General features: G+C 38.6%; 1 protein-coding gene and 1 long non-coding RNA gene across 9 annotated transcripts in view; one reads left to right on the forward strand and one right to left on the reverse strand.

Annotated features, from left to right (window-relative positions):
* Positions 1–15,985, forward strand: part of TENM1 (teneurin transmembrane protein 1) — an 846,851-nt gene that overhangs the window by 763,430 nt on the left and 67,436 nt on the right. For all 8 annotated transcript variants that reach the window (NM_001397994.1, NM_001397993.1, XM_046939904.1 and 5 more), the window contains 4 exons: positions 1,788–2,004; positions 8,809–8,928; positions 10,693–10,954; positions 14,029–14,296. In NM_001397994.1, coding sequence (NP_001384923.1) covers positions 1,788–2,004; positions 8,809–8,928; positions 10,693–10,954; positions 14,029–14,296 — 867 coding nt within the window. The remainder of the gene's footprint in view (positions 1–1,787; positions 2,005–8,808; positions 8,929–10,692; positions 10,955–14,028; positions 14,297–15,985) is intronic.
* Positions 3,032–15,985, reverse strand: part of LOC112532396 — a 48,644-nt gene continuing 35,690 nt past the window's right edge. The window contains exons 4-5 of the long non-coding RNA XR_005859838.1: positions 10,485–10,917; positions 3,032–3,937 (exon numbers count right to left, since the gene is read on the reverse strand). This is a non-coding gene — a long non-coding RNA (uncharacterized LOC112532396). The remainder of the gene's footprint in view (positions 3,938–10,484; positions 10,918–15,985) is intronic.

Below are 15,985 nucleotides of genomic sequence, written 5' to 3' on the forward strand. Positions count from 1 at the left end.
AACTCAACATGGCCCTGTGAAGCTCCTCTCCCACTACTAGCAGTTGCCTGTTGTGTTCCAGGACTGGGGGAATATGGAAGAGCTGACCTGTAGCTATGCCAGCTTTGCCAGACCTGAGGGGCTCGGATTATTGTTGTTAGCTATCTACAGTTGCCCTTGTCTCATCATCACAAGAACTAGCCTGCGCTATCTGATTTCCCAGCTGCAGTAGGAGAGATTTGTTAATATTTTTTGCTTAGCCAAACAACTACCTTGCTCAAGGTCAGGCAAAGATTTTCAGATTCCAGGAAAGCCCATTTCATTATACTTGTTTGTTCAGTTGAAGAGCTTTTGCTTTCCTTTCAAAGTGAATATTTTATGCTGTTATTTACTGAATACTCACATAGTGCAGTGAGGTCTATTGAGAAAAGAGCAGAGTTGTCTGAGAGCTGGTCTTGCACCCATTAAAGTCAATGACAAAACTACAGCAGCTTCTTTGATAATGCAGTTTGCCCTGAGGAGGTAGGGTTTTATAGGCACAAAAGTGTCGGCACAAACAGAGCAGGAAAAGTCAAAGTTTGAAGTGAAAATATCTGACAGTATGTTGATGCTGTAGCATTCCAATTTTAACACAAGGGAAATCCATGTAGTGATATGATGACTCCACATTTATACAGAGTGACCTTGTTAAAAATACAAAGAAGAGGTGTCTTTTTTGAAGGTTAAAGGATATGAAGCCTTACTGTTCCTTTATATGCATTAGTGTGTTTGTCAATCCAAGGAAGTTAGCAACCGATAAGTCATGAAATGGATGTTTGAGAGGATAGTTGGGCATTTTACCATACCTTATTAAATGTGACAGTTTCTGGTGAAGTATGTAATTTAGGCAATTTGGACGTCTGGGCTGCTGATGGGAGCAATTAAATGCTGATGGCCCAATTTTAAGTTTTATTTAGGTGTTTAATTTAGATTTACTTCAGTGCTTCACTTTTCTTTTAATCATAAGATTTGGACATTTAAGTAAATGACTGTCACCCTCAAATATAGCTGCAAGTTTCTCCATGAAGAAATGTAGATTTCTGAAAAATCAATTTTTGCTTCAGTTTTTTGTGCTTCAGGAGTGAAGGGAGGCATACATCCATGGAGAAGACTGCATCTCTCAGGTCACTGGGATAAAGCCTCTATGAAGGTGTGAATTTGTTTATCACCAACTGCAAAAGGACTGTAGTCATGATTCTGCCCTTTTGGGATCATTTTAGTATTGCAACCAATAAATGAAAACAAACATCCTGAAGCACATATAAAGCTATTGTAGGGCTTAAAATGGAAGTTAGAAAACTGCTACAAGGATCTTTTTTACTACTATAGTAAGGATGCTCATGGGACTTATATAACATTTCAGACTTTGTTGTTATTGCAGCCTGCTTAGTGAATGAATATCCTTCACAGGTGTGAACATACCGTAGGGACAGTGAAAGTCTATCAGAGAGATCAGCTGCCCCATGTGGCAGTATTGTGTAGTGATTTTCTTCTGTTCTGCAGTCCCACTCTTCCCTGGTCACTGGGTTTCTAACTTCTATTTTGTCATTGTTATGTAGGGATTTTATGAGGTGATACAGTGTTAATAATTAGAGAGAAACACCTACCTGGAATTAAGCATGTACATAAATGCTTTATTGAATTTGAATGTATCACAGTCAGCATGCCTTCCAATTGATCAAATACCTGCTGCGCTTTCCAGTAGTAAATGCTGTGCTTTGTTCTCAGAATCACTCAGTTTTCTGAACTTTCTATTCTCTCTGTTTCAGATGGCTTGACAGACTGCGTAGACCCTGACTGCTGTCAGCAAAACAATTGCTATGCGAGTCCTCTCTGCCAGGGTTCGCCTGATCCCCTTGACCTTATCCAACACAGCCAACCACCTTTCTCTCAGCATCCTCCAAGGCTCTTTTATGATCGAATCAGATTTCTTATTGGGAAGGAAAGCACTCACGTGATCCCAGGAGATATCTCATTTGAGAGCAGGTGAGTTTTATTCTAGATGTAAGGCCTCTGAATATTGAGAACAGCAAGGAGATTACTGAACTAGGAGAAAGTGATATGTAGATCGTGGAGAAGTCTTCACTGACAATCAAAAAAATTTTTTAAAGATAGTAAATGATGAAGCCCCAACAGCTGTGAGTCTTCCCAATTATATTCTCATTGTTATCCATCTAGCTCATAAAAGCATCACAGTAACTCCACTACTCTTATTAACAAGACTGAACTGCTTTGGAAGGTGAGCCATCATGTACTTGAAAAATAAGTGAGGGGAAGTTCAATTCTGTGCTGAAAATGCACATAATGGCAGGAAACAGAAAGATGTGTTAGGTTCATATATGCTACCGATAGAATTTGTTTAGTATTCAGAGTAATAAATTCAACATGTGTTATTTATGTATAATCTAGCTATCTAATTAACAAACTTGCTTTTTTAATTACATATGCATAAGGAGTGTGAAGTTAACTATTTTGTGTTGCAGATTATTCTTAAGCTGTCATGTAAACAGTAGTGTGTGATCATTGAGTGTTTTGGAGATTGGCTTGCCCTTTAATAGGAAAAGTGTGCAATAGAAGAGGGGCACTTACATGCTCAGAAGCCCGGTAACACACATTTTCTTGAGCATTTGAAATATAGGGACATATAAGTTTTTATGCTGTAGTTCACCAGGGAAGCTATAACTTACATGCTGACAAAGAGATCTACAAATCATCCACATCACCTAACTATTACCCTGTCAGCTAGGCCTATACATTAGATAAACCATGTTCCAGTAATAAGGGCGTAAGATTTTTTTATTTTATTTCAGGGCACAGTAAATAGCACTTAGGTTACAACCTCAACTTAATTCCATAGCTGCACACAAATTCAATACACTTTGTCTTTGTACTTTATTCATTATTAATAAAGTAAATATGTAAAACAGAGTCTTTATTGATCTGTAATACCTAGACATTTAATCAGTATTAATAACGAAACAGGATGTTATAAATATGTAGAACAATAGGGCATGAAAATGAACTGCATGAAGAGCACCCACCTAACAAAGCTGGGTCTCTCTGAGTACAGCACTGATGGAACAGTGCTATTGTACCTGCAAGGTACAAGATCCTTGGCTGACTGTACATACCATGCAGCAGACTGCAGTTTAAAACACAAGTCACCAGTGAAAGATTTTCCTCATCAAAATGTCTCACCACAAGGTGTTTTCACAGAGGAGGTGAGCACTCAAGTCACCTGAATGGTCTTCTGTGGCACTGCAAATGTTAGCAGCCAGATTGCACATAATCCCATCACCATGCTTTTGTAGATATAAGGAACTGATCTTTTAAAGCTATCATTGATGGGATTTAACTTGGATTTAAAAGCTTTTCCTGAGTATTTCATTTCTTTACCCTCACATCTGGTATGCTTTAGGAGAATGAAGAGCATTGAAGGTCTGTGTGTGAGCAGCAGCCCATCCTTGCCATGGTTTTAAACTTCAGGCTTTATAATACAAAGGAATGTGACTTGTGGTTGGGCCAGTGCATTGTATGCACCCCAGATATCATTTCCTCATACGGTAAAGAGATCGGAGAACTTTGGGATTCTGATGGGTCTGCTTCTGCATTTAGAGTTATGGCAGAGCCTCAAGACTTGCCCTGAGCCATGTCTCTGGGTTTTGTCAGCAGTGATCTTCAGTGTACGGGGCACCCTAAGGAGTTCATCGCTCTACACTTCACTTGATCTTCAAGTCTTCCAGGCTGTTGAAAAATTGCTCATCCATAAGTCAAATATTATTAAAAACTGCCAGAATTTTCCTTAAGGATCGTGGATAAGCAGAATCTCAGAAGGAAGCAGTAGCTTAGCAGCACTGTATCTGTTCAGAATCTTCCCCTGACGTAGTCAATCTGGCTGACATTTGTGTCTGTTTGTCTCCTGGGAGTTAAGATTGTTAAAAAAAAAAAAAAAAAAAAAAAAACAGGTAGATTACAATTACTACTGTAAATACATTAAAAATCTGTGATCCTGCCTATCCAGCAAAGACCAAAGGATACTTGAGCTTTCTAATCTCCTTTTGGCTACTGCTGAAGAGGTTCTGTCCGTGCAGATGATATTAACTCTTGGCTGTTTGCAGTGCCGTATTTTGTAGCATTAGTGGATCAATGAGAAGTGCTGTAAGGATTCATTCAATTCAGAGCATTGGCATCCATTCACACTGGTGCTCAGATATAGAATTTTGCAAAGCCCTGTCTGACTTTTTTTTTTTTCTTTTTGCAAGTCTCCAAGATCATTAAGAGGATTAAAGAAGAAATATCTATTTCTTCTTCTATCTGAAAACTGATGTTCTCAGTCTTCTGATGAAAATGACATTGTGAAGTATTTTACTGTGTTGTATGTCAGTGGAACTCCAATATGGGTGATGTTTACATGAATCTCACTGTAGATAATGCTGATTTCATGTTGAATTGCTTTGGGAAAGCTATCAGCAAACAGCAAATATTATCTCTGTCCCTAAGCCTGAAAGTGTTTGGTCTCTGCCATATTCCTGGCATTTTCATCATCTGACATACTAAAATGAGTAGTTCTGACAACTGCTGGGACATCTATCCTTTTGCATCATAGACTTTATATTAGATCATTTTTTTAAAAAACTAGGCTTCTACAACATAGTGTTTGTTCAATGCATAGACCAAAATTAATATTAAGGAACTCAGTGTTTTCAAAAAATATATTTTCTTGATATGTCATTTGCACAGGGTTTTTGACATGCTGCTAGCCTAAATAGTGACATGCTTAAAGGCAGATGAGAAAAATTCTGAATAAATGGAAATGTGCTAGATTACATCAGGAATGATTTTGAGCCACTGCATGTAGCATGGTGTAGAGGATTAAAATGTTTTATCATCTTCCTTTCTCAGGAAGATTTTCGTCTTGTTTCTTTGCCGAGAGTTTTTAATGCATGCTGCTGGCAAGCTATTTGACTCACTGCAAATTGCCTACAAAAGGGGTCCAGTGCACCGTACTGAATTAATTACCCTTCAAAGGCTGTTACAGCAACACTGTCAGCAGGAAGAAATGAATGTACCTTACTCGCCTTTAGCTTAATTTCTCTGATTGAAGGTTTTAATCAGAAATGTAGTACAGTAAATGACATCTTCTGGTAATGTGACACTTGCGAATTCACACGTTGCTTGACGGAGTTCCACATCTGAGCTTAATGTCTCAGCCTGAGGTGCCCAGAGAATATTGGAAACTCAACACACTCAACAAAAGCAGAAAAATAACAAATAAGAAGTATCAGAGCAAGACAGAATGGTGGTAGAATAATGAAGTGCTTTACAAGCAGTGAAAGAATGCATCTGGAATTTTAAACTGCTATTTATATTTTAAATTAGAGATGTCAAACAAACTGCATGGCAGAGATCAGAGAGTCACAGAGCTGAGCTCCTCACTTATGCACAGAATGACCCATGAAGCGTTTACAGAGACATTCTGGGTTTTTTAGGCCACCTACAACCCACAGGAATCTCTGCTTTCTCTCAACTGCTCCCTCTGGAGCTGCAGCTTTAGAACAGCATATCAGGGGACTAGAAACATTTTTAATATGTTTGAAAATGCTCAGCCAGTTTATAAGGGACTTGTTTCTTCCGAAATGCTCCTAATTGGAAAAGTCATTTTTGTACACACTATAAAGTTAAAACATTTGAGAGGCCTTATTCCAAGATCATGCAGTCTTTGCAAGTTAAGTGGCTGTAGGACGGGTAGTATGAGTTGTTATCCCAAATGAGAGATAAAAGCAGGTCAGTCACAAATGTGTAGAATAAGCCTTAGAGGCTGAAAATCCAAGAGGAAAATGCAGCACATTCTGGAGGCATAATGATGTTTAGAGGTTTCTCCATTAAAATTAAGAATAGCAGTGAGCAGTAGCAAGGTCCAAGAAAGAGAGTGAATATTGAGGCAAGGAAAGAGTGAAATAGCAGTGGAGTCAAATGTGACATCACTGAAGGGAAAGAGCTCTAAAAGCTCTGTTAAGGAAAGAAATTAAGCGAGATCTTCTGCAAGCCAGTGTACTCCCTTCAGAGCGTGGTCATCTGCTCTGTGAGCTGTCAGGGCACTGGGGAAGCAGGTCCAGCTGCTGTGGGGGTGTTTTGTTACTTCCCAGAGCCCTGCAGATTCATGTTGGCCATAAAGTAATTGAAAAAGGTCTTAATGCCTGCAGTGAATGAAAAAATTAGAAGTAATTCTGATCAAACGCCTAGCTGAAGATTTAGTAGGTGCTGGTAATTCAAGAAGAGGCCAAAGAGTGAAGACTCTTCAACTTGAGTGGGTAGTAAAAAGACAGTAAATAATGAGAACAAATGCAGCGACACAAAGGAAGGTTTAGAACATATGAAATCTAAAAGAGTGGAAAGACAGTTCAGTACAGATAAACGTAGAATAATGAGTTTTAGAAGTCTTTATCACATAGTGTAAATGTGTGTGGCTTGTAAAATATGATGAATAAAAAAAGGAGCAGAAAGTTGAAAGATAAGTCTCTTAATATTATTTATGAATAATGAGAAGTGAATGAATAGAGGAAAAGGACTGTGTATGAAATAATGAAGACTTTGATGAGTTGTTATCACAGAAATCTATGTGCTTGATAAAATATGAGGAAATAGTAGAGTCAGAAGATAGATCTGTGGAATGAGAATCAGTGAATGAACAAACAGGAGTACTAAAATAATGTACTGAATAATGATGACTCCTACAAGTGTCTCCTAGACCCACACGCTTTTTAAACACGTACTGCACTAATAAAAGGATTGGAAACTGAGAGATAAGTCTGTCGATGTCAGAAATACGAGAAAACAATTGGAACCAGTAGTTACTATTCTAATACATCAGAGAGTAATTGAACCTGGCTTTTCTTCTTCAGAGAGTCTTGTGAGTCTGTTGAAACACACAAGAGTTTGATTGCCTTTAGTGGTGCAGCAGATTTTGCCCACAGCTTGGGCCACAACCAACTTAGTTAATGTAGGGAGCAAAAAGGTACGTACAGTGAATTTTTACAGTGCAATTAGTGCAGCATTTCCCATTCCTCTGAGAACTCTCATCAACTTTGCTTATAACTGGTACCTTTTTATGTCCTGGGGGCATGGAATTCTTGTTAACAGCTATGGTGAATAGCATACTCACAAAGAGGTTATTTTGTCATTGAGTCAACTCAATTTGATGATATCATAGCAGTAAATTATTATTCTGTCAAGTGGCTTTGGATCTTAGGAAACAAGTCCAGATTTTCAGAAATTTATGGTCTCTAATTCACATATATGATTTCACTGGATCCTGATCAGTTAGTCTCTCAACGGATATTTCTTAAGTTTATATACAGACTCTTAAATAATTTCCATTTAAGGCCCATGTTTTTCCTTTAGGTTACATATTCACACCACAAAGTTGGTGTGTGCCTATTGAGATCTGCTGCAAACTTTCAACTTGAAAGGGAAACATTACAACGTCTAAATTTATGCTTGTTGGTTATCATAAATAATTAATACCTGTTGTCTTTATAGACATCCTAATGTTTTTGACCCTACATGTCTTAACGTTATCAAAATACTTCTGCTTACAATGTTCGGTTCATTATATGTAATCATATTTCCAGGAAATATGTGCAGTTGTATCATTAGATCCTAAAGCCTGGATCCTTGCAGCCAGCAGAGGTGCACTAATGTAGAATACCCAAGGGCATGAGGCAAAATGCTGAAAGGTATTTCAGTGAAATATGGATGTGTAAGCCCTTAGAAAATCTCACTACATCTTAATTTGCACAATGGGAATATTTCATATATTATTCCTCATCCTTGATGATGTTTTTCTCCTTTATTTTTCAGTCTTCAAATATATAAAAGGCCAAAGCTAAGAGAGCATTCTAAGGTGAAAGTAATAGTCTTAAAAGACAACAGTACGAATTTAGCTTGAACAGTAGGAAAAAATTGTCATAAGTAAAGCACTCATACAGAAGGATTGGAGTGAGTTATCTGGTGAGGATATAGACAAGCATCTGTCTGGAGCAATGCAGGCATAGTTAATCTTACCTGAGGCAAAGGAACAGACAAGATTAAGTCTTGTATTTCCTTTCAGCTTTCATTTTGTATGATTTTGTCAGCCTATATTTGGACCCACTTATGATTTCACTTTCCTACCTGTTGATTTTGGTACATTCTGTCATGCTGCCATGTTCCAACCTCTTTAGTGGAATGGGAAGATTTTTATGCTGGAAAGTAGCTACAAGTCCAACATGTACTAGAGGGAATTTCAGAGGGTATAACCTGTCTAGGTGCTCTTTAGATTTACCAATGTAACTTTCTGAAGTTGAACTATGATCACGTCTCACTGCTGCCTTACCGCATTAGTTCAGCTTTTTTTTCTAACAGGCAGCAGCGCCCTATTCTTAGCAGCAGAGAAAAAGGTTTCATTCTCCCCTTTCACAAATCATCATCACCAGAGCTGCAGCAAACTAAATCATGCTATCAGTGAAACGTTTGCATTGATATTCAATGGCAGAACAAATGGTGGCCTGAGATATAGACAGAAAGGGAAATGTATTCTCGATACACTAACAATTCATGGGGCAGCCCGTGTGTCTTCTTTATAATAATGTTTTTTCAAATCAATCTTTTGGGCTTGCTTTAATTTTCATTCAAAATCAAGTCATGATTACATCACAGCAATTCTCCTTGCTTGGGGCAGACGTGTAGCTCAGTACCCTTCTCATTGTCCTGATGAGTGTGACATTGTTGCTTCTACACTTTTTATTGTAGACGTGCATGTGTCATTCGTGGCCAGGTGGTAGCAATAGACGGAACACCTTTGGTTGGAGTGAACGTCAGCTTTCTACACCACGATGAGTATGGATATACCATCAGTCGACAAGATGGAAGGTGAGATTTTTATGCACAGTCTAGATTATTATTTTTTTTTTTTAGTTAGGCTCTATCTATCTCCACCCGTTCATGTGCAATATTCTCATAGAGTTCACTGGTCAAAGTGTGGACTCAGGATGCCATCTGACTCTGCTTTGGTAGCATACCTATTAGAGCTACCTGTGGTAAAGGACCAAAGAAGAAAGGGAAAAAGAAAGAAAAGAAAAAAGAAAAAAAACTGAACAGAAACAAGATTAGTGACATTCAAATGCATGAAGTCAAAATCTGACAGTAGTGCTGCACCAGCACATCCTTGACATTTGAAAATGTTCAGTAGTCAGGCTTTCCAGAGAATTCTCTGTCTTCCCTCTTTTTTCTGTCTTTATGTGTAAATCTTGCAAGTACTTTATTGAAGTGTCAATGAAGTTAACTCCTTTAGCTGATCACTTAAGCCATACAAGTAAAACTGGGGACAGCGGCTTCACAGAGACAGAACCATCACACTGTTTCTCTGCGTCCTGTCCTGCACAGTTCCCTCCCTTCCCTGACCTAATAGGACTGAGCTTAGTTCTCAAAGACAGATGAGTTCCTATATATTCTACATTGCACTGCAGGGGTGGCCACCCATTTGCAGTAGGATCATGATGTACTCTTGAACATCAGTTGTATTAAGCTTCTATCGGCTTCATCTTTCTTGGCTGTGTTGTGAAAGACAAGAAGTCAGAAGCTTGCTTCCAGCAAGGAAGGAAAGAGTAAAATTTGTCACTTTTTTGTTTTGTTTGTTTGCCTTTGTCACTTTATAATCATAAGGAGCATGCATATTTATTTTACTTCACTTTCTTGACTTTCAAATCGCACTATTGAAAGTTAGTAATTACCGTATTCTATTTATGCTAGTCTGGATAAAATTGTTGCATGGAAATACGCTACCTGTATTTTGCTGTGAATGTAATCGGTGTCATTTGAGAAATGTGATGAGATATGCATAATTAAGCCTGACTTCTTATCATAGTTTGTTACCATCAAAACTCTCAGTAATAGATGCATTCAATAATACAGACAATGAAGAATCTATTTACATATTGTCTTCTGTTGCTTGACTGTGGATGTCAGAAACTCAGAAAATTAAGACTCTGTTTATCTTGCCTTCTATGTCCCACTGCTTTGAAGCCCAGATATACCAAAGGTACTTCACTGTAGCTTACAAAAGTTCACCTGCCTTATTTACAAGAGCTGATTCATTGCTCAGTGCAAATAATCCACAATTTTCCCAAAATCATATCCTGCATAGAGAGGTCTCTTATTCATTATGCTGTCCTGCAACTTGGAAAATGGAAAAGGTGTATGTTAAGAATGAAAAGGTCAACCAGGCTGGTGGGTTTCTTATTCTGCAGACCATACACAGATTATAAGTGTCCCTTTTCTGAGCTAGCGATTTCTTTTTCTATAATCCAAGTCAACTGGGTCCAGATTCTTTTTACAGATTCTTGTTACGGTAACAAGGTAACTTCTTATTATCAATTCTAGTTGATAAGTAGAGGGGAGAGAGACAGAAGAGCAGTGAAACACTGTACCTTGCTATTGATGCATACAGAAAGAAACTGTAGAGAAGTGAAGCTTCTTCATGACTACTATGGTAACATCAGGAAGATATACTGGAATGATTTTGCATGGTAAATTAAGGACCATATTGAGCAATATAAAGTTTTTGTTTGTGATTCACTGGAAGTTCTGGTAATGTGATGATAAAACAAGAACAAAGAATTTTGTTTTCTTTTCCAGTTTTGACCTTGTGGCTGTGGGAGGCATCTCCGTCACCCTGGTTTTTGACAGATCTCCTTTCATATCTGAAAAAAGGACACTTTGGTTGTCTTGGAATAGATTTGTCATTGTCGACAAAGTTGTAATGCAAAGAGCGGAGTCAGATATACCATCTTGTGATGTCAGTAGTTTCATCAGTCCAAATCCTATTGTACTCCCTTCTCCCCTGACAGCATTTGGAGGCTCCTGTCCAGAAAGAGGAACTGTTATTCCAGAACTACAGGTAATGAAAATACTTTTAAATTAACATTTTTTTAACTGTGTTTAGTTGCTGAACAAGTTCTAGACGATGTTAAAAATTACCATTCCTCACCTTCATTAATGTAACCTACACAATTATTTGGTGATAGTGACATGGAAACATTTCCCTTTGGTTGTTATGCAAATAGCAATGAATTTTGACACTGAAAGCCAAACAAGTCCATGCCTGTTAAACTCACTCACCTAATTACTCATATCAGTGTAGTATCATATTACAATTTTATCGAACATTTCTACCAAAGGCTTACAGTTTTCTGATCAGTGTGCATTAACACAAGAGCACATAGACCCCAGATTTATACAAGTTTAAAAAAAGAAAAAAGGATTTCACTCAAATTAGTCATTAAAATTGAATTCAAAAGTTGCAGTTTCAGACTTTAAAACCAATTTGTAGGCACGGAGTATGGTAAGTATTCACTGTACGTATTCTGCTTTAATTTCTTCTGCTGTGAAAACACCGGTACCAAGTAGGGAGCAATTAACCGTTGTGATGTTACTCATCACAGTGAGTTTAGCATAAATCTCTTTAGTACTGTTACGCAAGATGCTTTTCTCTTTCTTCACATTTTGTTAATATTTTAAAATACTTTATTCCTTCCTTCAAAATAGAAGGAGGAGATGGGAAGTCTTATTGTGATTTATTATTGAAATCCCTATTTATTTATAGTAACGCACAAAACCGTTCCTAAGTTACAGATAAACAGTACAACATCAACATGCATCAATGTGAGACATTCCACAGTGTTCCTTAGAGACTCCAAGGGATTTTTCATCTGTTCACATCCTCTTTACAATGGCATCTCCAGCGATATATTAGCTACTTTTTTTTTATTATTATTTATTCTTTTCAACATAGAGCACTTTTAATATGGTCTTTTAGATTGTTTATATTTAAATATCTTTTATTCTTGAGTCTCTTTTATGTGTTTAGAACCATTTTGTAATTAATCTTGCCTTTAACTGCTCCTAATAAAGGTGATGTGTGTAAAATGCCCAACAAGATGCAGCAACACCAGTTTTAGGTTACATTAAACTATACCCCACTGTTTTGTGTATGTTGTTTACATAATCGGAGTTCAAGCAGTAAGATCAGAGACAGATCTTTGCTCAGCCAGCTGATGACCATATTCACAAAACATATTTAGTGAAAGTAATGATCATGAATTAATGACTGACATGCACCGATAAGAAAAAATGGGTTACATTACTCCACATGAGGTCTTCCTAGTTGTTTTTTATTGAAACAACGAGGTACATAAAGATGCAGTCTACTCAAAGGGAACTTGGCCCCTGTATATTTTTCAGCACTGGAGGGTCAGTAGAGTGTCAACTTGTATTGTACAGTACTGGGAAAAGAGCAAAAAATAACCCAGAATAATGGGAGAAGGAGATACATTAGCATGTATTAATGCATGAATATTTCTTCCTGCTTTTCTATTAAAAATAAGAAGATGTCAGATGTATGACAGAGGGGGCAGCTGGGATGCCAGCAGGAAAGAAGGGGAACACTGCAAATCAGGAACAACAAAGGGAGCAGGATTTCCCTGGCAACACGGCATTTCATATGTTGAAAGGACAAGCGCTGGCAGGCCTCCAGCTATACTGCAGCAATCCTGTGACAGTGATACTGTTGCAGTACGTAAATAAGAATGTTGTGAAAGCAACGAAATTTATTGTTAAACAAGAGAGAGAGGAAAATGGGAATATAAACAACAGAGTTTGCATTTTTCCGAACTCAGCTAATTTGACATTGTGACAGACTGGCTTGTTACTTAAATTCACTCGAATGACTGACCTTTTAAAGCTTTTTGGTATTAAGGTTTTCAGTGGCTTTTGGGTGACTGCGCTGGCATCCTTTGGGAAGCTGTTCCCCTCTCTTGCCTGTTCCTCATCGCAGCCATTCCTACAAGAGCTCCTTTCTCTCAATAGTTCACTGGAGCTAAATCCCTTGTTGTAGCTCTGAGGCCCACACCATCCAGAAGGTCAAGGCCAAGTTTCTTTTCCGACGCAAGCTCACCGTCTTTGCAGTCCCTTTCATTGCTGAGGGCTTATCTTCACAGCAGCTGGGAAGTGATACCACTCCACATGGGCAGAGCCACACCAGCTCTGATCTGAGTGATTCATACGGTGGCACTGACGGCAGTGCTCTGGGATGTGAACTCTGTTGCACACCATGGGGACTCACTCACCTGTAAGCGAGATGATGACAGGTGCCCAAACTGTTTCATCTTCACTGCTGTGTGTCCCCGGTTAGCTTGTTAGATTTCTGATGCCCTGCCTTCTAACACCATGCCCCCTCCTGCTGGAGTTTAGCCCTACTGCAAACACTGCTGCACAGAAGCTGGTTTGTCAGGAAGGTTTTTCTAGTTTCTTTGCTCTCCCCAGATTAGAGTTATTGCCTCCAAAGCAGAATAGGGTCTTCAAATCATGATGTGATGTGTGAAGTGTGTGCATATTAAAAAAAAAAAAAAAATTGATTGTGTTTGGGTGTAGAACACTCATCAAGTATCCCAAATAATAATGCCTAGGTAAAGCTATAACACTCATCTAGAGCGTTATGAGCTGTAGTGCTTTATTACCAGAGAGATGATATTTGCTCCTCAGTAGGTATACATAAAGAATCATAGGAAGAGATTCTTTGTCTAAATAGATGGTCCACCGTCCAGTAAGTTTTCATTGTTGGAGAGGTTGTGGATGCTCCGTCCCTGAAGGTGTTCAAGACCAGGTTGGATGGGGCCCAGGGCAACCTGGCCTAGTACCAGATCTGGAGGTTGGTGGCTCTGCCTGTGGCAGGGGGAGTTGGAACTTGATGATCCTTGGGGTCCCTTCCAACTCAAGCCGTTCCATGATTCTATGATTCTATACTGCACTGCTCAGATCAACACAGAAGAGAATGATATTGTAAGTGGTCCTGTGTTCACATCATGATTGTGAAATGTAAAGTAGCCTTCTGTTGTTACTGCAAATAAATAAATTGTGCATTTTTCTTGGCCACAGATATAATGATGTTTTATGTCATTATTTTTTTTTCCCAAGGTGGTCCAAGAGGAAATCCCAATTCCTTCGAGTTTTGTGAAGCTGAGTTATCTCAGCAGTAGAACGCCAGGATATAAAACTTTGCTGCGCGTTATCCTGACGCACACAACCATCCCTTCTGGAATGACAAAAGTACATCTGATCATTGCTGTTGAGGGACGCCTGCTTCAGAAATGGTTTCCTGCTGCAGCCAATTTGGTCTACACGTTTGCCTGGAATAAGACAGATATATATGGACAGAAAGTTTCTGGTCTGGCAGAAGCTATGGGTATGTAGAATCACTTTAGTATAAGCAAAAGCACTAACACAGTTGAAGCCCAGAAAGTACAGTTTATACCTTTTGTTGCCACGTTTACTTTTTTTTTTTTTTAATCAAATGCCTCTTTAGCTAAAATGACTTGTAGTTTCCTAGGAATATTTATTTTCTTGTTCGTCATCTTTCTAATTTAATCAATTTGAAAATCCCCTTTTCCCTCTGAGAATGGCTGTGTACTAACGGCATTATATTCAGCTGTCTTTGTTTTTGAATGTTACTTTGAATATGACCTTTGGTGTGTCATTGTTTCTGTCATTTTTTGGCTGTGACATTTAAAATGTCATTTCCACTTAGGGTTTACAAAATTCTAACTTTCAGGCATTCTTTTTTCTACTTTTCATGTCCCTAACAGTTAAAACTTCTTGATTTGTTGTTTGAAGGTATTTATAAGAAAATGATCACATTACATAGGCTTTCTTTACCAAGCAGCTATTTTGAAAACTGCTACAGAAACGGTGTCTGTGAAAGTGCTATTTGTTTATCCAACCATTTTTTGTTACGATTTTCATTATTTGATTTGGCTTGCTGTTTCTTTTAATTGATTCTGGGGTCCTGTTTCTTAATGGACTAATCCTACAGACACTTTCTGTCAAGATTATTTATTTTATCAGCAAAACTTAGAGCTATGAATGAGTCCTATTCACTTCTTTAGTAGTTCTGGTTTGCTTTTTAAGTCGAGGGATAATAGCAAGAGGCATTGGCAGGAACAGGCTATAAAACAACAATAGCAAGGGCTACATGAAACCATCCACTCTCACAAGGAGTGTGCCTCATTCTAAAGAGCAAATTGCTAATCTGGGCAGCAGCCAAAAGATTTGTTTAGGACCTGTCCTGTTGTCCATGCAGACTCTGCTCCTGCATGTTGGCCCATGCAAAGCCAGGAGGTGCCATCTGGGCTGCACTTTCCCCAGCAGCTCCCAGCACATCTTATACCTGACTCTGTTATCACATGCTCCCAGGCAGGTTACAAAGCAGCTGTGTGGATAGGAGATGGGAGAAAGGAGGACAATAGCACTTTCATTTCTGCTTGGAGAATGGTGCAGACATAGTCATTGGTGTCATAAAGGATTATGTTAGAAACAAAAGTACCGAGTATGACTTTATATCATGAGATGCACATAGGAATATATCAGAAAACAAGGAACTTATTGTAGGACAGCAATCCCACAGCCTATTTAAACTGATAGAAGTGCAGGCTGCTGCCAGAAGGAACATTCCCGTGGTTCTTCCTTCTCCCCTGGGCCACCACTCACATACATTTGATCATGAAATGAGCCAGATCAGGAACAAATTCAGCTGAAAACTGAAGCTACCAGAAAATAAGTGACAAATTTTCAGCTTCATTAGTTTCCTGATCTGCTATGAATGCTAGTGCTGAAGCACAGGTCTTCTCATTTCAGCTGAAGCTCACACATTACAATTGGCCTAAAGCAATCAAAGCTCCATCCTTAGCACAAGGCATCTTGAGCTGCTGCATTATCCCATCTGCCTCTGATCTACAACATCTGGCTAAAACCTGCAGAAGGGTGAACTGCTTTACTAAGGAAACAGTCAGATTCTGGCACTAACACAGGAGAGCTCTCTGAACCTCTGGATTGGCATGTGGCAGGGAGCAGGAGCATCCTTTGTGGCTCATCTCAT

Source organism: Gallus gallus, chromosome 4, assembly GCF_016699485.2.
Source record: "Gallus gallus isolate bGalGal1 chromosome 4, bGalGal1.mat.broiler.GRCg7b, whole genome shotgun sequence".
NCBI classification, from domain to species: domain Eukaryota; kingdom Metazoa; phylum Chordata; class Aves; order Galliformes; family Phasianidae; genus Gallus; species Gallus gallus.